Genomic DNA, 22,982 nt, shown 5'->3' with positions numbered 1-22,982 from the left:
GAGTTTATTTGAGACAGACTGACAACATTGCTGGGAAGCAAGATCACAAATGTTCCTTTGGTTGCTTTAAACTAGTTGCTAATTTTTTTGAAAGCTATATGTTAATAAAATATATTTAAGAGGATTTGCTTAATAAGATGAGCTCTGTTACGTAGATCAGCTCTCACTGAAAACAAGGCAGGCTGCTGAACAGAATTTTTGAAATATCTTAAAAGCATTGAAGAACTGAATGCATTGTAAAGAATTACCAAGCAAAAACCCATTTGGAAGACAAACACAGTCCAAACAACCTTTCCTCCCCTCCCCGAAAAAGAACATTGGGAGATAAGCTGAGTACCTAAACTTTTTATTATGAGAGCCTTTGCCAAGCTGAGAAAACTTAGGCTGAAATTTCAGTGCTTCTAGAGGTTAAGGCAGCAAAAGTCAAAGTCCAAGGCATACCCAACGAGACATCCTCTCCCTTTAAAGCTGTGTGCAGGAAATACTCAGGATGACAATGACCAGAACAAATGAAGGCTACCTTCCTAACCTTAGGAGACTGAGGAAAGTTGCTATCTATGATCCTGAGGAGAGTGGAATGGGGAAATCCTAAAATGTTACAACAATAAGTTGGCCTTTGCATGGATTTGTGGTCCAAATAAACATCACTTGGGTGTTTCAAAAGAATTTGAACCATGAATGTTAGTGGACTTGACCTGAATTACGCTCTTAGGTGCCTAGTAAAGCTTATTCAAACCCCTTTTTTAAAAAATACTTTTAATTGAATTTTCAAGAGTGAGAGGTAGAGAGAAACATCAATAAGAGAGAAACGTCGATTGACTGCCTCCTGTGCGCCCCCTACCTGGGCATCTGCCCTGAACAGATATTGAACTGGCAACCTCTTGGTGCCTGGGATGACACTCAACCAACTGAGCCACACTGACCAGACTCAAATCCTTTCTTGATGAAAAGTAGTTCAATTGTTAAAAACTAAGCAAATAAGGAAATGGCATATAGTAGAAACATCTGCAAAGATTCCAAAAACTAGAATTAAGGTTGAAGTAGGATGATATAACCCATTAGAGCTGAAGAGTGAATTGGAGAACTGAAGAAAAACAGATTGGAGCTTAAAGAGACTGAGATAGAAAATAAACTAAGGATTAAGAGCCACAATGAATAGAGTGAAAATTTGCAATTGAAGTTTCAGAAGTAGAAGAGAGATGTTGGGACAAAGCACAATTTTAAGAGAAAGATACTAAGAATTTTCCAGAATGGCTAAAGAATGCAACAGATTCAGGATGTTCAATGAATCCCAAACAAAAATTACCCACCTAGCCTTATGAGAATGAAACTATAGAAAACTAAAGACAAAAATAAAAATCACAGAAGCAGCTGGATACAAAGACAACCAAAGGACTGGCAGTTAACTTGGCAACTCCGCAACAGCAACAATGGAAGCCAGAGGACTGGAATTGCCTCTTGAATTTGCAGAAGAAAATGAACTGTCAAAGTTCTGTATGCAAGGAAAAAAATCTGTGGAGTGAAAAAAGATAGTCTAGACACAGTGAAATAACATTGTCAGTTACATGTATATTATTGGACATTACTGATTGTAGCATAACTTCAAAAAATACAGGAGCACTGTTTATGGCTGGTTTTCTCTAAAGCCAAGATGGCAGCCAGCACCCCCTCTCTGAAGAGTGTAGGGTTGCTATTAATCATGTGGTATCTAATCATGTGGCACATCAGTGATGCTTATTTATCTACTAGAGGCCTGATGCACGAAATTCATGCATGGGTAGGGTCCCGAGGCCTGGCTGGTGATCAGGGCCAATCTGTGGGGCAACCAGCAGGGTGAACAGGCGCCCCCGCCCCCAACCCGCCTTGGCTGGCCTGGGGCCTGCTGGCTGGAGGTAGCTCCTGTGTTGAGCATCTGCCCCCTGGTGGTCAGAGTGCATCTCAGCAACCCGTCATTTCACCAGTCATTCTGCCGTTTGGTTGATGTGCATATTAGGCTTTTATTATATAAGATGGCCTGTTATTGAAGGCCCAGAAGAACCTCATTTTGCCACATTCTTTGAAAACCAAGCTGAGGTGAAGAGGGAACATGGAAAGCAATTCATAAGATACCTAAGAGTACAATCTTCCTTCCGGTGATTAAGAGGCCTGAGAGCCCTAGATGGTTTGCTCAGTGGATAGAGTGTCCGCCTGCGGACTGAAGGGTCCCCGTTTTGATTCCAGCCAAGGGCACATGCCCCAGTTGCAGGCTTGATCCCCCAGTAGGGGGTGTGCAGGAAGCAGCCAATAAATGATTCTCATCATAGATGTTTCTATCTCTTGCTCCGTCTCCCTTCCTCTCTGAAATCAATAAAAATATTAAAAAAAAAAAAAAGAGGCCTGAGATAGACAACTGTGGAACGGGCATACAAGCTCTAGAGTCTGCTCTGGAATTGGAGAACCAGTTAACCCAGCCCCTGCTAGCCGTAAAGACCATAGCTTCTGCCAACAATGACACTAATATCTTATGCTTCATGGAGGAACAGAAGAGTAATACAGACTACCTGCAACGCCAGCTGGTATATCTTAAGGAATTAGGAAATCAGGCCCAGGAGGAGGAAGCCCCATTGAAAAAGCCTGCAGTGTTAGGTAAATAGACCCAACATCTGAAGTCAACAAAGCAAGTTTTCCCATTGTAGTAGGTCCCAAAATCAGCTACTGACCCTTCATCTCCATTTGTCAAAAGACTGCTTTCCTTCATTGGTGTGTGTAAAAGTAAATCCTTTTGCATTATTAAAAAAAGATACAGACATGTATATTTTAAAGAATATCTTTTCATTTAGTAAGAATCCATCAAGTTACTCTTTATTTTTTTAATAAACTGTCTTCCCCCAAGTCATTCTGTCATAATGATAGTTCTCATAAAATGAAAGGACTTTCATTAGAATTGTAACAATGGTATTTTTTAGCTTCCTTTTAAAGAGTTAAATGATTGAATTTTATTTTTATGTTTATTAATAAACTTGGTAAATCTCATTTGATTGGTTTAATGCCAGAAGTTTATAAAGTTTGTGGCTTCCAACAGTTTCTTAAATGTTGACTTTTATTCATGTTTTTACCCTTGTATATTACTACAGTAATCTCATTGCTAAATGTTACAAATCTATAAAACATTTTTTAAAATATAGTTCAAAAATCCAAGATAACACAAGGTACCTACCATGAAGTCTTTCATCAACCTGTCTTTGAGGCACCCAAATGTTTACTTTGTTTGTTTTTTTCTCTCCTTTTACAGAAATAATTAGGTAATCTTATGTTCTATTTTTCACTTGCTTTAGTTTTTTGCTTAAAGTAAGTTTTAGAGGTTTTGTTTTTTTAAATAAGTACTTACTATTCCATATTTTGTTTAACCTGTCTCCTCCGGAAGGACATTTAGTTTCTTCCCAAACCAGTTTTATTGTAAACATTTCTGTATTGACTATCTGTGTACGAGTCTTTTCCATTTGTATCAATATATCTATATATATAAAATTTGTAGATGAGGACTTGCTGAATCAGAGTATGTGGGATTAAAAAAATTTTTTATATCCAAATGGCCTTCCACAGAGGTTTTAACCATTTAAAAGCACATTGATAATGCTTGAAAGAACCAATTTCATATCCTCTTTACAAAATATGTTATTACACTTTAATTTTTTGCCAGTTTTCTTAGGTAAGAATTATAATCTCGATGTGGTTTTGATTTGCATTTCTCTTATAAATGAGATTGAGTACATTTCATATTTTCAAGGACCTTGTATATTTATTTTTCTGAGGACTGATCTCCTTTACCCCATTTTTCTGTTGTTTCTTAATTTGCAGGAACACGATATATTAGGATAGTTAAGGGAAACATTTAACCTTTGCATGATTACTAGAAGTTCAAATAATTTTGAGATAACTAAATAGTATGTTATCTTTACTGCTAATGTTTTTCTTAATGTCAGATTAGAAGGAATGATAAGTATCTTTGAAAGACCAATATTTTCCTTTGTTTTGGTGTTTTACTACTTGCTTTAAATATTTTTCTTTCAAATACATGTCTTTTGCTTATAATTTCACTTAGTTCCTTAAAACCCATTTCTCATTTAAATCTTGTTTGCAAATTATTTTTCTTATACATGTCTCAAATCTTTTATATTGCTACTCAATGTTAGAAAGACATAAGACTTGAATTGCTGGTATGTAATGATAATAATTTTAAATAGATTTAATAAGAGTATGTTTCTGTTGGTAGTTACATTTTTTTCCCCTTAAATTGATTTGCCTATAAAGTATTTGTGAAGAAAAATCTTTGATTTACAGTATACATTTTCTTAAGTTATTCAATAAAGTCATTGAAAATATGAGAAAAATGAAAGCATCTTTTAGGAATCATAGAGATCCCTTTGATGTGAGTTTTACGTAGCATATGGATTATATTTGTACTATTTAATATTAAATATTTTAAAAACTAGTTTTCCCAATCATGAGGTAATTAAACATTTCTTAAAATATAGTTTATAATAAAATATTGATTTTTTTTCCCCTGCACCCTCTTTCCTCTGTTCCCCAGCCGCAGGATATTGATTGCTTTTTTTTTTTTTTTTGAGAGAGAGAGAGAGAGAAAGGGGGTAGGGGGAGAGAAATATCAATTTGTTGTTCTACTTTTTTATGCATTGACTGGTTGCTTCTTGAACCTGCAAACTTCGCTAATTGGGACTAGATGACCCTCTAACCAACTAAGCTATCTGGCCAGGGCCCATACAATCTAGTTTTCCAACATGCTTGCCTTCCTATTCAACAGTGTATCTCAACTGTAGCAATTAAAAGCCCATCCTTAAGATTATTTTAATACTTTTTGTGTGTGCATATTGTGGGATGATGGAGGGCGGGGAACAGAAGAATGGTCTTGTTCCTGTTCAGGTTTAGGTAGTGATTAGGAAAGGACTGTCGGGAGCTCAGGTTCTTTGGGAAACAGTATTAGGGAAATGTTATTTTTCCTATATCACAGCTTTTGGTAATCTGACAGCTCTTACTAATTTGTTACATAAAACCAGGACAAAATTAGATCCGTATATTAGAATCCACCAGAAAGAATGACCATGTATTTATTAGATTGCAGGAGCCTTCCTCCAGACTTCATTTATAGGATAAAATGTCATCTTGATCCAGAGCTTGTAGGTTTTTTCCCTCTTGAACTTTAATTACATTTCAGGTATAGTGCAAAAATCTCCTTTTAATGGCAGGAATTCCCATCTGATCTTTATTTCCTTCTTGTCTACTGAAACCTTAGTGGGTATTCCATATGGGATTTCAACTTAGTTACTTTCGGTGGTATCACTTTGGGAAATATCAAAAACATATTTTGGAGGGATGAAATGTAAATACAAACCAAACATTTCAAACCAACTGATATAAAGTTCCAGATAAAATAGTGCACGCTTTTGTTCAGTTTTTAAATGTGACCCTGTTTGGAGAAATGCACTTAGGAACTTATGGAGTAAGGGGGGAAATATTTAAATAAGTACCCATTAGATTACATTTTAAACGTTCTGGAGATAATACTTAAAATTTCCAAATAGAACTTAACTTGTTAAAATAGAACCAAAATTTCATCTTTGGAACATGTCTCTCAGCGGAAAATGATTCATCTGTCTCTTAATTGTGCTGGAATTTAGTGATTTAACCTGATTTTTTCTTGGTTTTTATAAAGGTTATTTGGTAGGTATATCTACCTATTTAAATGTCCACTTTTAAAATCCCAGTTTCTCACCTTTTACTTTGTTATCTGAGGCAGTGTTAGATGGCAAATCATGTTTTCATTCAAGAGAATTAATGAAAAATAAAATTGATTTGGGTGCTTACATGGAACTCTCTAAGCCATGTGAAAATCTTTTCAAAATCCATATTAGAGTTTCAATAGGTCCTTATCTATTTTTTAGGATAGATAGTATTTTATTCTGAATTGATTGAAAGTATAATTTGTATCACTCTTCCTAAAACCTTTTATTTAAGTGTGGTATTGTTTTAAACAAGAATAACAGAACTCCTGAGCTTTCTATACAAGTTCCATGTTTTCATGTTTATATTTCCATTAGTAGTTAAATTAGTATAATATTAATTCCACAACTACTGAATATTTAATCAGTGATAGATTTTTAGCCACATTTACTTAGCCATACTTATTGAATGTCTACTATATGTTGGGCACTATTCTAGGTACTTGGAAATAAACTGATAAAAGTCTGTGCCTTTGTGGGATTTTATATTATTTTCTGAAAGGTAGTATTTATTGAGCCATATCTCAAAAAAGGACGAGATCCTGGGACATACAGTCTTAAATTACCAGCAGCAGGGCTAGAGAAAACAAACATGCCCTGTGGGATTTTTTTCATGATGGAACTAGAGGCCCGGTGCACAAATCGGTGCATCAGTGGGGGTCTCTTGGCCTGGCCTGTGGGATTGGGCCAAAACCGGCTCTCCGACATCCCCCGAGGGGTCCCGGATTACAAGAGGGTGCAGGCCAGGCTGAGGGACCCCACTGGTGCACGATCAGGTCTGGGGAGGGACATGGGAGGTTGACCAGCCAGGGAGGGCTCCAGGGTGTGTCCGGCCCATCTCGCTCAGTCCCGATCAGCCAGACCCCAGCAGCAAGCTAACTTACATGTTGGAGCGTCTACCCCCTGGTGGTCAGTGCATACCATAGTGAGTTGAGTGGCCTTAGCATATCATTAGCATATTATGCTTTGATTAGTTGAACGCTCTACTGGACACTTAGCATATTAGGCAGCTTTTATTATATAGGATGATACCTAGATGGTCTACTGAAAATATACAGTTACTATATAATAGGCCTTCATAAACAGTTGTCACTGAAGCTAAATATGTGGATGAATGAAAATTTTGGAATTAAATGGTACAATTTTAAAAAGCAAGCATAATGATATATCAAATGAATGGAAGTTGAAAAAAGAGATGAGGAAGGAAAAACAGAACTTGTGATTGCTTAAAAAGGAAAATAAAACTTAGTATATTTCTTATTTAAAAGAGTAATATAGCCCTATCCGGTTTGGCTCAATGGATAGAGCCTGCAGACTGAAAGGTCCTGGGTTTGATTCTGGTCAAGGGCACATGCCCCGGTTGTGGGTTCAATCCCCAGTAGGGGGCGTGCAGGAGGCAGCCAATCAATGATTCTCTCTCATCATTGATGTTTCTATCTCCCTCTCCCTTCCTCTCTCTGAAATCAATAAAAATCTATTTTTAAAAAATAAATAAAATAGTAGTATAATGTGTTTATTGCAGGGAAATTTGAAAAGTGTAAGCATAATGGGAAATAATCCATATTTCTACTATCTTTTACCACTGTTAGCTTTTTTAAATATAGATATCTATAAAACAAAACCTCAAAACTTTGTTGTAACATGTTTTTTATATTTTTGTTATTCATTATACAAAATGACTTTTACATACGCTAAATTAGTACATACAAATGTGTGCTACTTAAGCAATCCTTTATTGTTGTACATTCATATTCCCATTTTTTTGCTTTATAAGAAACTAACATACAATTTTACTTAGGTATCTTTAAACATGTATGATCATTTAGAATTGGTATTTCACTATCAAAAGTTGCTGGCATGATCTTTCAAATTGAGTTAGGTAATGAGATTTTTTTAATTGCTTCAGAATTTAGTAAAATAGTTTGTCCAAGTGTAAAGAGGAAAAGATTAAGTAAATGTATAATTCTGGTGAAAAGTATGACTTGGAGAATATTTGATGAACATTTTAAAAGAATGTGGAATTAAGTCATATAAATTAAAAGTAGAAATAATGTATGCATATTGGATTGAGAGAACTAGAATGGCTCATAATACAAATGCTGATTTTATTGGATACAATGATAAAAAGTATCAATGGTAGAATTGCATAATGTAATTAAAATAATTTCAGATCTAAAATTGAGAGTTTGAATAGCAGATTTGGATAGAAACATTTTAGTCTGAGGAATGCACTATAAAGTTTTATGGAACAAGGAAATGTGTTGTTTTCCACATTCATAAATCTGTTGATAGGAAAATACTGGAAGAGTAGGCACATTGCTCAAAAAGTAGAGAAATGTAATCCAGTTTTTGAAGTGCTTTAAGAAAGACTAGGTAAAACATTTTCCTTGATACTAGGTGTCTAGTATAATTTACACTTATTTAGCAGTATAAAACATCTGTCAGCTCTCTTTTTCCTTAGTGTTCTCCTTTGATTTCTTAGATGTGATTTTATCCTTTCTCTTATCTCAAGCACTCTGGGTTTCTGTTCCTTTTCTCTGCCTGGTAATGGCTATTTTTGAGATAATAAAGCAGTGACTCAAATACACATCTTTAATCCTACTGGTTTTATTTGAAAACTAATACCTTATGTCCTAACTTTAAAAAAATTTCTGAGTTATTTATGGTTACCACATTAAATCCAATAAAAAGTAAACTTGGCCTTGGCTAGTGTGGCTCAGTTGATTGTCATCTCATGCATATAAAGGTTGCCAGTTTGATGCCCAATTGGAGCAGCAGATGGATGTTTCTCACATCAATTTTTCTCTCTCCCTCTCCCTTCCTCTCTAAAATCAATATAAAAACATTTAAAATTAAAAGAAAAAAGTAGTCCTAACCTGGTCGGCCTGCGGACTGAAGGGTCCCAGGTTTGATTCCAGTCAAGGGCATATGCCTGGGTTGCAGGCTTGATCCCCAGTAGAGGGGGTGTGCAGGAGGCAGCTGATCAATGATTCTCATCATTGATGTTTCTATCTCTCCCTCTCCCTCTCTGAAATCAATAAAAATATACTTTAAAAAAAGTAAACTTGCCCTAGACAAGTAGTTCAGTTGTTTGGAGCATTGTCCCCAGTACTCCCAGGTTGCAGTTTGGTCCCTGGTCAGGGCACATATGAAAATCAACCAATGAATGCTTGAATAGATGGAACAACAAATCAGTGTTTCTCTTTTTCTCCCTCCCCCCCTCTCTTAAAAATAAAGCAATAAATAAAATACTGCATTAAAAATAATAAAAAAGTAAACTTTATAGCAATTACCATAACATTTTTCATTTTTGTTCCCATGAAAAAGTACCTCTGGTTTTTCCCGTCTGTATTACTATTTTTCTCTCCCTGTCCCCCCTTCTCCCAAAGCCCAGGCCACTGTTACCCCAGTTAAGGATGACAACAACAGTTTCTTAGCTATTTCTCTGCCAGTGCCTTCTTGCCTTACCCTATGACACTGAAAGCCACCTTCCTATCTCCCCCAATGTCACTCTCCCTCATCCCCCTACCCTACTGATAAGCCATAGTTTCTGTACTTTCATTATTGGGTGACATCCAATTTTTGTGTATGTCAGTTTTAAACTCTGCTTGGCTTTCTGTTTAGGCCCTCTATAATGGACCGCCAGCACATTTAGCCAGCCTACTTTCCTAATACATATTCTTTCCACCATTACACAGAAAACTTCAGAAACTCACGTTATTTCATTGACTTACACAAACCCTTTTTCCTGGATTTCATCTGCTCAGCAAAACTTTCCTCAGTAACTAATTTGCATGGGACTCCTTTTCCTCTTAATTTTATAGGACATGGAGATATACTAATTAAATTTAGTCCTCTATTCTTCCCAGTAATTTCCTGTTTCCAACTTGATTATAAGATCTTTAATAAAATTCAGATCCATGGCCCCATATCCACCTGGTCAATCTGAAGCACACACTGCAAATATTTTTTAGTTGGTTCAGAAAAATGGAAGATTAACACCAAATTTGGTTAGTACAAAAAATAAAAATGGCCCTGGCCAGTGTAGCTAAGTGGGTAGAACATCGGATTTCAGGGTAACTGGTTCAGTACTTGACAAGGGTATATACTTGGGTTGCAGGTTTGATCCCTGGCCCCTGTTGGAGTGTGCGCAGGAGGCAACCAATTGATGTTTCTCTCTCCCCTCCTCTGTCCCTTCCACTCTCTAAAAATCAATGGAAAAAAATGTCCTCGGTAAGGATTAACAAAACACAGAAAAAAGGAATGTAAACTCAATCTAAAACTAATTTGCTTAGCAAATTATAATTTCAATTATAATGTTACTATAACTGGTTTATTTTCTCTACTCATTTAACAGATATGTTGTTTCTATAACACATTTTAAGTGTCTCAAGGAACAAAATTTATGGGACAGCAAGAGATTTTAGCCAATTTGTTAGATCTACATCTGTGTATATGTAAGCATACATTTGTTTTTTAGATTTAAAAAGAATTTTAAATCCTCACTTGATATTTTTTTCCATTGAATTTTAGAGAGAGGGAAAGACAGAGAAATATCAATGTGAGAGAAGCACACTGGTTGGTTGCTTCCTGCACAAGCCCTGACCAGGGCCTGGGCTGGGGAGGAGCTTGCAACCAAAGTACGTGCCCTTGATCAGAATGGAACCTGGGACCCTTTGGTCCACAGGCCGACGGCCTATCCACTGAGCCAGACTGGCTATGGCAGTGTCGATCGATGACCCAGCTCTATTCCTGATCAGGGCACATGCCCAGGTTGCTGGCTTGATCCCTAGTAGGGGGCGTGCAGGAGGCAGCTGACTAATGATTCTCATTGTTTCTATCCCTCTCCCTCTCTCTGAAATCGATAAAAATATATTTTTTAAAAATTTGGTAGAACTTAAAGTGCCATTCTTCAATATTTTCCAAATTCCTTAAAATAACTTAGGTCTGTAATATCCAATACATTTTTTTCTGGGTATAAGAAATTAGCCCCAGAAGAAAGTAGTGAAAAAGGCTAAATGAATGGAAGATGGGATTTGTGTTCAGGATGCCATTTGCTTTTAGGTTTCAGGATTGGGGCTAAGCTTTTTAGAATGAAAAAGCAGAATCAGCTTCTACAGCTCAAACTCAATTTACTAGTAAATTGTCTTAAATTCCACAAAAGTGCAAATCTTTTGAAAGATATGGGGAACAAATTAGGAATGTGTATTTGCAATTAATTCATTTATTTATCCCACTTGTTACAAGCAATTGCTATGTAAACTCATTTGAAATGGGGTCTAACCCTGTAGTGTCTTAAAACAAACATTGGCTTGTCTCAAATGGTTATTTATTTATTTTTTTAAATATATTTTATTGATTTTTTACAGAGAGGAAGGGAGAGGGATAGAGAGCTAGAAACATCGATGAGAGAGAAACATCGACCAGCTGCCTCCTGCACACCCCCTACCAGGGATGTGCCCACAACCAATGTACATGCCCTTGACCGGAATCGAACCCGGGACCCTTCAGTCCGCAGGCCGACGCTCTATCCACTGAGCCAAACCGGTTTCGGCTCAAATGGTTATTTTATATGAAATCCTAAACAAAGTATATAGAGACTTCCTTTAAATTGTTTGGTTTGTTTACTTTCCTCTATAGAGTTATGTCCATTGGATTCACTTGTCAAAAACGTTTTTGAATTATTTAAAATTAATTGTATAGTTACTTATTACTGATGATTATAATTGATAGGTACTTCTAAAAATAACATTTAAAAAATTCTCGCCCTAACGGGTTTGGCTCAGTGGATAGAGCACGGGCCTGCGGACTCAAGGGTCCCAGGTTCGATTCCAGTCAAGGGCATGTACCTTGGTTGCGGGCACATCCCCAGTAGGGGGTGTGCAGGAGGCAGCTGATTGATGTTTCTTTCTCATCAATGTTTCTAACTCTCTATCCCTCTCCCTTCCTCTCTGTAAAAAATCAATAAAATATATTTTAAAAAATAAAAAATTCTCATAAGAAAAAATTTGATATTGAGGAAATCAGCCAAAATGCTCTTTACTTGTAGAGATTTCTCCGTAAAGAAAAATGTTAGTTTTATAGGCATTTACACCATTTTATAAAATGTTCAATGAAATATGAAAAATATTCCTAATATTACTTAGGGAAACTAATTTATTTTCAAACAGTTAAATATTGTTGCTTCTTTACATCTTCATATAAAAACTAGAAGCCCAATGCACAAAATTCGTACATGGGTAGGGTCCCTAGGCCTGGCCGGCGATCAGGGCCAATCTGAGGGGCAACCGGCAGGGTGATTAGGAGGCCCCCGCTGGCACCCACCTTGGCTGGCCTGGGGCCTGCAGGCTGGGGGCAGCTCCTGTGTTGAGCTTCTGCCCCCTGGTGGTCAGTGCGCGTCATATCAACTGGTCATTCTGCCGTTTGGTGGATTTGCATATCAGGCTTTTATTATATAGGATGTTCCTTTACCCAGGTAAAGGGCACAGATATCTAAACTGTTAAAAATGGATGTTACCATAGTTATCAATAGTTTATTAGATATTTCTTCTGATAAGGTTTACATTTTGCAAGGTTAAATAATCTTCTATGATTATTAGTTTCAGTAAATGCCCAGAGGGTAGTTTTAGTTCCAAAAGATAATTAATGTTAAATTATGCTTGAGAAATAATCATAGAAGGTAACAAAGGACTAGAATTAAGTGTTTAAAAGTATCAGGAATAGGGACCATTTGAGATCTTGCTTCCTGCCATATGCAATCAGTTTGACTCAAACTTATAAAAAAATTTTTTTTAATGTATCAAGAATAGATCCATGTTTATTCAGTGTTACACTTGTTTTACTCTTTCCCCAATAACAACTCTAATTTAATAAAATTCAGAGCCTGCTTTTGCTAATCTAATTATCTTCCTTTTTTATAAAATAAAAATAGGAAGTTGACAATTTGACATTTTTTATTCCTTTCCCTCCATAGCATCTTTTCATGTCTTGGTAAAATTAAAATGACTCAACAAAAAAATAAAATTTCAAGTGTATGATAAATTTTTTTCTCTATTTTTCCCCCCATCGCCATTTATCCCTTTATACCACCTCAACCCATCTCCTACCCCTGGCAATCACCACACTGTTGTCCAGATCCATGAGTTCTTTCTCTGATTTTTCTTTTTTTGCTCAATTCCTCCACCACCTCCCTATCAAAATCCCCCTATTAGAGCTGTTTGCCTATTCTCTGAGTCTGTCTCTATTTTGCTTGGTAGTTTCGTTCATAAAATTTTACATATAAGTAAAAAAAAATTCTACATATGAGTGAAATAATATGGTACTTGTCTTTCTCTGACTGGCTTATTTTACTGAGCATAATGATCTCCAGGTCCATTTATGCTGTTGCAAAGGGTTAAATTTTCTTCCTTTTTACAGCCGAGTAGTATTCCATTGTGTAAATGTACTATACCTGTTTTATCTACTCATTTACTGGTGGACACTTGGGTTGCTTCCAAATCTTGGCTATTGTAAATAATGCTGCAGGGAACATAGGGATGTATATATTCTTTCAAATTAGTGTTCCGGGTTTCTTCAGATAAATTCCCAGAAGTGGAATTGCTGGGTCATAAGGCAGTTCTGTTTTTAATTATTTTTAAAATATATTTTTATTGATTTCAGAGAGGAAGGGAGAAGGAGAGATAGAGATAGAAACATCAATGATGAGAATCATCAGTTGGCTGCCTTGTATGCCACCCACTGGGGACCAAGCCCGCAACCCTGGGCATGTGCCCTTGACCAGAATTGAACCCGGGACCCTTCAGTCCCCAGGCCGACGCTCTATCCACTGAGCCAAACCAGCCAGGGCTGTTTTTAATTTTTTGCGGCTACTTCATACTACTTTCAACAGTGGCTGCACCAATTTGCATTCCCACCAACAGTGCACAAGGGTTCCCTTCACATCCTTGCCAACACTTGTTTGTTGACTTATTGATGATAGCCATTCTGACAGGTGTGAGGTGATATTTCTCTGATGATTAGTGACATTGAGTATCATTTTTTAAAATATATTTTTATTGATTTCTGAGAGGAAGGGAGAGGGAGAGAGACATAGAAACATCAATGATGAGAGAGAATCATTGATCTGCTGCCTCCTGCATGCCCTCCTACCCCCACTGGGGAGCGAGCCCGCAACCAGGGCATGTGCCCTTGACTGGAATCGAACCTGGGACCCTTCAGTCTGCAGGCCCATGCTCTGTCCACTGAGCCAAACCAGCAAGGGTACATTGAGCATCTTTTCATGTCTGTTGGCCATCTGTACTAGTATGTCCTCTTTGGAAAAGTGTCTATTCAGGTCTGTTGCCCATTTTTTCATTGTTTTTTTTGTTTGTTTGTTTTTCTTTTTGTTTTTTGGTGTTGAGTTTTATAAGTTCTTTATACATTTTGGATATTAACCCCTTAGAAGATGTATTGGTGAACATGCTCTCGCATTCCATGAGTTGTCTTTTCATTTTGTTGATGGTTTCCTTTGCTGTGCAAAAACTTTTTAATTTCATGATAAATTTTTATGACTAGCAGTAGATATATCAGAAATGTGAGTATTAAAAATTATCCTCAATTTTTTCTTGTAAGGATTTTTTAAATTACAAAAATAATATAACTACATTATAGAAATTTTGAAAAAACAATTATTCCATCACACTTAACACATAAATTGGTCATATGTTGGTATATTTCCAACCATTTAAAAAAATCTCTGCATTAGTATAACTTGTGATTCATGTTACAAAACAGAATTCTACACTTTTAACAACTCAGATGGGTTGCACATTGAAATTTGAGAACTGAAAACAAAAATAATTTTTAAGGACCTGTCATTTGTAATTATATAGCATTACTTTTAGTAGATAGATATAAGCAAGTTTTAGTATGCTTTTAAAGCTATGTGTATGTATTTAAATGGAGGCATTTTTGATTGGTTAATGATAGACTTGAGAATCTGATGTCAAGACAAACTTGAAAGCAGTATCAAGAATTTTTTTAAATTTAAATCAAGCTTTGGTTTTCAAGTAGCACCCTGTAAGCATGTTTATATATATTATACATATAGAGACGTAATTTTTACTGAAATGCATGAATGAAATCATATACATGATGTAAAGCCTCTTTTTTCTTCTCTCTATACCTCCACTGATAGAACTCTGCCCATCAACTACATTAACAACTTTGTGTGTGTTTCTTATTTTCTCCATGCCTATAAAATCATATACAAACATACATGTATACAAATAAGATTATTTATTATTATTTTTAATCCTCACCCAAGGATATGTTCCACTAATTTTAGAGAGCAAGGGAGAGATGAACATGGATATGAGAGAGAAACGCTCATCAATTGCCTCCTGCACATGTCCAACCAGGGATGGAGCCTGTAACCTGGGTATGTACCCTGACCAGAAATGGAACCCGTGACCCTTCGGTGCATGGGACGAAGCTCCAACCAACTGAGCCACACTGGCCAGTGCAAGATTTATTTTTTGAGCATTATTTTACAAAAATGGAATATATTATACACATTTTAATCTTTTTTTTATTCAATAAAATCTTGTGAAAATTCCCTCAAACTACCTGTTAACAGTCCTAGTTCATGAAATATTATATACCTAATGGTATATAATATACCTATAGTTTCATCAATCGTGGTGCATTCATATAATGGAATATTATATGAATGCACCACGATTGATGAAACTATTTTTCTATTGATGAACATTTACTTTGTTAACTGTTTTTGTTTTTCCCATTTTGTAAGTTTGCATGTGTTGCCATATTATCTTTAACCATTTTCATTTTCTCTTCTGGAAATCACCTATTCATATTCTTTGCCAATTTTCCCAGTAGTTTGATTTCCCTAACCCCGTGGTCAGCAAACTGCGGCTCGCGAGCCACATGCGGCTCTTTGGCCCCTTGAGTGTGGCTCTTCCACAAAATACCACGGCCTGGGCGAGTCTCTTTTGAAGAAGTGGCGTTAGAAGAAGTTTAAGTTTAAAAAATTTGGCTCTCAAAAGAAATTTCAATGATTGTACTGTAGATATTTGGCTCTATTGACTAATGAGTTTGCCCACCACTGCTAACCTATTGTAAGAACTGTATATAATCTGTCATTGCCTTTGGAAGCTGGTGACTTCAACTCATCTTACTTCACTGCCATTCTCAGCCTATTTACCTCTACTGAGCATGGCAGCTGGATTCAAGGAAACCTCGGGTTTTATGGCTGTCTCAAAGAAGAGGGCTGGTGGAGAGCCTACGGCAGTGATGGGCAACCTTTTGAGCTTGGTGTGTCAAACTTCGCCAAAAAACTGAGCATAACTCGAGTAGTGTGTCACTTTGAGGAAAAAACATTATTTCGCAAATGTTTCATCCTCAGGAGCAGCAAATGTTTTATCCTCGGCATGCGGCCACCTCAGCGGCCACGTGTCATCAGAAATGGCTACACGTGTCAGTGCTGACACACGTGTCATAGGTTCGCCATCACTGGCCTAGGGCAAGGTATTAGTAACTAACCCATAGAAACACTTGGAAGTCCTCGACTGCCTTTCTACCCCAGAGGAATGTGGACATCAGGTGGGCTGAGCCCTCCCTACTCTTGAGCAAAGACTTCTTTCTGGATCTTTGTCAGAGGACTATCAACAGCCTATTTCCTGTCTACACCTGCTACATAGCTGTCATATTAGGGAAGGGATCAGTCTATCCTAAGGCTGCCAACACAGCGTCAGGGAATAAACAGAAAAAATAATTGCAGTTAATGATGCAGCAACTGTCAGGATAGGCCCCAACAAAAAAGAGCTGCTGAATGGGAGAGAGAACAACTTGAACAAAATAATATGAACACAATGAAATTGAAAGGTCAGTATTAAAATCTGGAGCCAAAAATCATTGCTTTTGAATCAACTACAGAATAGATCAAATGGAGGAGGATAGGGACATGGAGACAAATTAGTGGCCTGGAGAATCTAACGGAACAAATATTTTTAAACCTAGATCAAAGAAAGGGTAAAAATAATTGATTTTGAAGATAGAATAAGGAGGCATAATGTGTATAATAGGAGTTCTAAAGGAAAAAGGAACAGAAGGAAGACAATTTTAAAAAGAAGAAAATTCTCAAGCTGAAAAAGAGACTGTCAGAGTTCTCACCTGCAATATCTTAAGCCAGAAAACTGGGAAAATTGATATATACTGCTGAAGGAGAAGGACCACAAGCCAAGATTTCTCTAACCAATCCAATTATTCACTTAGGGTAAAACAAAGACATGCTGATAAATCATAATTGAGCAACCAATCCTACCTACCATCTGATGAAAATACTTGGAAAAGAAAAGGAAATCTAATTATATTTAACCTTGGTCTTGGCACATGCCATTCCTCCTGATTGGAATAACTCCTCCCTTTATTTACCAGTATAACGCATCATTCTTAACATCTTAACTTTTTAGGAAATCTTTTGCAACTCCCCAAGTCTGAGTCTTGTGCTCCTCCTAAATGCACCTAGCACCCTGTACTTCCCTCATTTTGGCATTTATTTCCACCAATTGTAAGCTCTATCAGAACATGGGCAGACTGTGCAGGTTGTGTTCACTGGTGGCCCCAGGGCTTGGAATAGAGTAGTTTGCCTGAGTGCCTAAAATTTTGTCAAAATTAGCAAAAAAAAATTCTGTTCTACTGTGCTTTGTATTCATCTTGTTGACTATTTTACAAAATTTCAACATAAATGAGTACAAGAAAATATTCATATAGGATGAATTTGTATAAGGCATATATTTATAATGCATATATCCATAATTGGGTTCAAACTTCTATTATTTATTTTAGAAAGGCAGAATTAACAGTAAAGTATAGAGATGAATTTGCAAGATTAGTTTTTTTTAATGAGAATTAGTGTTTTAATACTTTAAGAAGAATGATGTTAATTCAATATTTTTCTGTTTCTCTTCAGATTAAAGCTAAAAATTATGACAAGGTTGAAAAGGTGAGTTCTATTAAAGATACTTTGACTTTTTATGCTGAAGCTTAACTGAGGACTTACCATATAAGGAAAGTATAGTAAAATGTTAACAATTATTAAATCTAGGTAGTGATTATATAGTTCATTGTACTTATTCAGCACTTCTGTATGTTTGAAAATGTTTATAATAAAAACTAAGAACTAGGAAGGAGTTATTTGCCATTTGTTTGTAAGAAGATATATTTGTGAAAGGAGCTAAGTTTGTTTTTTAATGTTCTGTTTTACCCACGTACCTGTGAAATTTACCCACGGAGTCTGATAATATTTTCTTGTATTTATAGTTATTTCAGAGATGCCTTATGAAGGTTTTGCACATTGATTTATGGAAGTGTTATCTTTCATATGTCCGAGAAACCAAGGGCAAACTACCAAGTTACAAGTAAGTTAAATCAGGGTCTTAAGAATGCAAGTGATCCCCAGGCACACAGTCAGTCCCACAGTAACTCACCTTCTCTTAACTCCAGGGAAAGAGACAGGCTTGTTGTCAAAGTTAATAAAGAGCATTTTATTACTTGTCATGGCACCGCTCTTGGTAGGTTGTGATGCAGTGTGTTACTTAAATATTGCAAGGCCTGTTTGACAGTTCTGTTGTGTAATTTCCCTGCTCTGACTCTCGCCCACCCATCTAACTACACTGATTCTAAGTAATGGACCTTCCCAAATGTTAAAACACACCTCTAAGTTTTATCTATGACTAGAATTCTATCTTCTTTTCCTCATTATCCTTAATGTCTTATATTGAAGTGGAAGTTCTTTTACTCTAAATTTTACTTAAGAGCTAATAGATCTTCATGTGTAACTTACCTGCTTACACCAGATATTTCCACATTTTACTCTGGTTTACATATAAGATTAAGCAATTTAAAGGATAGAAAAATAAATAAAACCTGGGCCTGATCATTGATAAGCTCACAAGCAGAAGGTAAAAGAAACAAATGACATTGGCAAGCTAACCAAAAGAAGTACTTTGTGTACTTGCAAGGATGCTTTTACATTTTTGTTTATACATACAAAAGGTTCAAATGCTGTTCTGATACTGCTGTGATCAGAAGTTATGATTGTGTTTTAGTTATAGATACATTTTTAAAAATATATATATATATTTATTGATTTCAGAGAAGAAGAGAGAGGGATAGAAACATCAATGATGAGAGAGAATCATCAATTGGCTGCCTCCTGCATGCCCCACACTGGGGATTGAGCTCTCAACCTGGGCATGTGCTATGGACCGGAATCGAACCTAAAATCTTTCAGTCCACAGGCCCATGCTCTATCCACTGAGCAAAACCGGCTAGGATTAAAAATCATTTTTAAAATAAATAAATACAATAATAAAAAAAAAACACATGTCTTTCACATTTATTTCAGAGAAAAAATGGCTCAAGCATATGATTTTGCACTGGATAAAATTGGGATGGAAATTATGTCTTATCAGGTAGAGTTAAAATATTTTTAATATATACACCTTATAAATTTGAAAATATCAAGAAAGATACTAACGTTTTATTTTATTTCTTAGATTTGGGTGGATTACATCAATTTCTTAAAAGGCGTGTAAGTATTTTTATTGATTTTTTTTCAGTGTGCACAGTTGATTTAGGTATAATATGATTGATGGCATTTCTTATCCAATACCAGGGAAGCTGTTGGATCTTATGCAGAAAATCAGAGAATAACAGCTGTCCGAAGGGTTTATCAACGAGGTTGTGTTAATCCAATGATCAACATTGAACAACTCTGGAGAGATTATAACAAGTATGAAGAGGTAAATTAGGCCAGAGTAATTATAATAACCACACCATTTTAATTTTAATTTTAATGCTTTGTGGGTTTGTGGATTCTAGCCTTTCTGATATTAGGTACCTGCATATCAGTGCTGTGCATGTCTGTTTTTATGTTGATTGTAATGAAAGAACCACTTCTGATGTTTTTGCAAGGTTTTGAGAAACTCATTATTATTTTTTAGAGATACTCTGGAAAAATCAAAATTCTAACAAAACCCATTTTTATTCATTTGTTAAACTATACCCACACATTGATCCCTTATGAAATGGTACCTTTTCAGAATTGTTTTTCCAATAGTAGTGATCAGTTGCAATGCACCTCTTTTACCTAGTTATAGATACGATTGTTGGCTTGCATTTGTGAAATGTGGAGCTGCAATCCAAGACTTTGGCTCATTGGCATATGCTTTAATCATCTGAGCTAATAAGTAAATGTACGTGCCAAATAAGCTTCATTGTTAAAAGAAAGTTCCTCATATGTCCACTATGATTTGGAAGAACTATGCAGAGTATTAAAATCGTTCCCCCGTAGGTATGAGCAGTAGCTCTCTAACTTTTTTTTGGGGGGGGGGATTTTAAAAAATATTGAAGACTACAAAGAACTTTTCATTTTAATATGGGTTTTATATATCATATTTTGCATATTAACATTAAAACAGAAATTTTAAGATACTTTTTAATCATTTAAATTTACAACAGAAAACTCCTTACATTTTAACATAAATAGTATTGTAACAAACTATAATTTCCAAAACAAGAAAAAATTTAGTGAGAAGATTGGCATTATTTTGTATTTTTGCAAGTTTCTTTAATAGCGAGCTTAATAGCTAGATTATATTTGCTTCTAAATTCAATCTTTTATAATATTGAATGTCACATAGTCTGAAAAACTCCACTGTATATTTGTAAGAGAGGCAAATGATGTCTTAGTATTACATGAAAACTAGAGGCCCAATGCACGAAATTCATGCAAGGGGCTCGGCCCTCGCAGCCCCGGCTTTGTCCGAAAGGTCGTCCAGCTGTCCGGTCTAATTAGCATATTACACTTTTATTATTATAGATTGTTTTGATCTTATGGACCTCACTGAAAGGGTCTTGGAAATCAGTTTCTTGGTCTACTCTCTGAGATCTGCTGGACATGAACGATAATGTTTGTCTACTTCTACCACTGCATTTCTTTTTTCCCCCCTGCAGTTATTTTGCAAGTTATGCAGACTTAGAAAAGTACTTTTCAGGATTAATCCACAGCTATTCTCCCAAATGAATCTGTACGTCATTATTATTTTTTTTAATTAATATATGTTTTTATTGATTTCAGAGAGGAAGGAAGAGGGAGAGAGAGAAGCATCCATGATGAGAGAGAATCATTGATCGGCTGCCTCCCGCAAGTCCTCCACTGGGGATAGAGCCCACAACCCAGGCACGTGCCCTTGACCGGAATCGAACCTGGGACCCTTCATTTTGCAGGCCAATGCTCCATCTACTGAGCCAAACCGGATAGGGCTCATCATTCTTTATTATTCAAATTTTATATGAAATAGAATTTGTATCCTTTCCAAATCATTCCCTAACTTTAGAAATTCCTGATCTATGGAAATTTATTGCCAGTTCATATCAGACTTCAGCACATCTTCCTTGATCTCTGAAGTATATAATGTGATTGAACCTTTATTTTATTAACAAGAAAAAGTATTTTAAAATAAAAAATTTAAAGTAACTTAGTACATGAATAAATTTAACTATATTGTGCTAATATGAAAGTATAGTTAATTTAAAACATATGTTTTCTTTTTCCTTAGGGTATCAATATTCATTTAGCTAAAAAAATGATTGAAGATCGGAGTAGAGATTACATGAATGCTAGGCGTGTAGCAAAGGTATGAAATTTTGTCAGGCCACTTATTTTAATGATTGTTATGAGTATGTTGTTTACACAAGAGCTTTTCCTGTCTGGTATTATTCTTAATATTTTCAATCATTAGAAATCTTAATGACAATTAGTTGCATTGTCTGAGCAGATGACATACTTGAAATGAAATACCTCTTTTTTTAAAAAAATAGTTCTTTATTATTGAAAGTCTCCTTTTCCCCCCATTGACCTCTTCTAGTGCGCCGCTGCTAATGAAATACCTCTTTACAGACATGTTAAAGGGCAAAGGAGAATAAATTGAGTTTGGAAGAAAAATTTTAAATATAGAAACTGGTCGTAGAGACAAGGTTCCAACTATAATTGATGAAGTTCTTATCTTCCCTCCTATTTGCTCATACATATCTGAATACTGCATTACTGTTGTCTGATAACAGCTCTCAGAGACAGGCTTTTGTCTTGTGAGCATAGCTTTTCACTAATTGACACCGTGAGAAGTTAGGGAAAATAGTCTAGTGATACAAATTTAAAAAGACACAGTTTCTCAAAAGATGGCAGTAATGATGCCACCAGGTCATCAGTCATGTTCTGTCCTGGAGAGAACATGGAAAGGGGTGTTCTTTTCACCCAGTCCTGATAACCTGTTCTTGGGTAGGTAACTTGCTATAATCTTTCTCCCTGATTTTAAATATTTAGATTATATTAAAGTGGTATTTGGAACAAATTGGCATTTTAGCAAATTAATTATTCCAAACTGATCAACATTTTATATATCTGAGTTGTTCCTATGCTTACCAAAGAATGCTAAATGCTTGTTATCTAGGAATATGAGACAGTAATGAAAGGTTTGGACCGCAATGCTCCCTCAGTGCCTCCTCAGAATACTCCTCAAGAAGCTCAGCAGGTAGATATGTGGAAGAAATACATACAATGGGAAAAAAGCAACCCTCTTCGTACAGAAGATCAGACCCTTATAACAAAAAGAGGTAATAAGATTAACCCTCCTGGGATTCCAGTTACATGCATGTTACGCCACTTGATATTATCTCATAGGATACTGAGGTTGTTTTGTTTCTTTTTTAATTTTATTGATTTCAGAGAGGAAGGGAGAGGAAGAGATAGATAGAGACATCAATGATGAGAGGGAATCATTGATTGGCTGCCTCCTGCACATTGGATCAAGCCTGCTCCCAGGCATGTGCCCTTGACCGGAATTGAACCTGGGACCCTTTGGTCCGCAGGCCAACGCTCTATCCACTGAGCCAAACCGGCGAGGGCCTGAGGTTTTTTGTTTTTGTTTTTTTTTTCTCCCCCCTTTTTAATACATTTTATTGATCCTCCACAGAGAGGAAGAGAGAGGGATAGAGAGCCAGAAACATCGATGAGAGAGAAACATCGATCAGCTGCCTCCTGCACACCCCCCACTGGGGACGTGCCCGCAAGCAAGGCACATGCCCCTGACCATAATCGAACCCGGGACCCTTGAGTCCGCAGACCAACGCTCTATCCACTGA

The 22,982-nt window shown here is 36.2% G+C and overlaps 1 protein-coding gene across 1 annotated transcript in view; it reads left to right on the top strand.

The window, feature by feature from the left end:
• The window catches only part of CSTF3 (cleavage stimulation factor subunit 3), a 78,542-nt gene that overhangs the window by 35,599 nt on the left and 19,961 nt on the right, over window positions 1-22,982 (top strand). Inside the window, exons 4-10 of the mRNA XM_079788672.1 lie at window positions 17,749-17,781; window positions 18,099-18,196; window positions 19,186-19,252; window positions 19,337-19,371; window positions 19,456-19,582; window positions 21,401-21,478; window positions 22,292-22,454. Of these exons, the coding sequence (XP_079644798.1) occupies window positions 17,749-17,781; window positions 18,099-18,196; window positions 19,186-19,252; window positions 19,337-19,371; window positions 19,456-19,582; window positions 21,401-21,478; window positions 22,292-22,454 (601 nt within the window). The remainder of the gene's footprint in view (window positions 1-17,748; window positions 17,782-18,098; window positions 18,197-19,185; window positions 19,253-19,336; window positions 19,372-19,455; window positions 19,583-21,400; window positions 21,479-22,291; window positions 22,455-22,982) is intronic.

The sequence above is a fragment of the Cnephaeus nilssonii genome (assembly GCF_951640355.1).
Source record: "Cnephaeus nilssonii genome assembly, chromosome: 13".
NCBI lineage: Eukaryota > Metazoa > Chordata > Mammalia > Chiroptera > Vespertilionidae > Cnephaeus > Cnephaeus nilssonii.
Note: the sequence above shows the minus strand (reverse complement) of the source record. Positions and strands in the feature narration are given on the sequence as shown.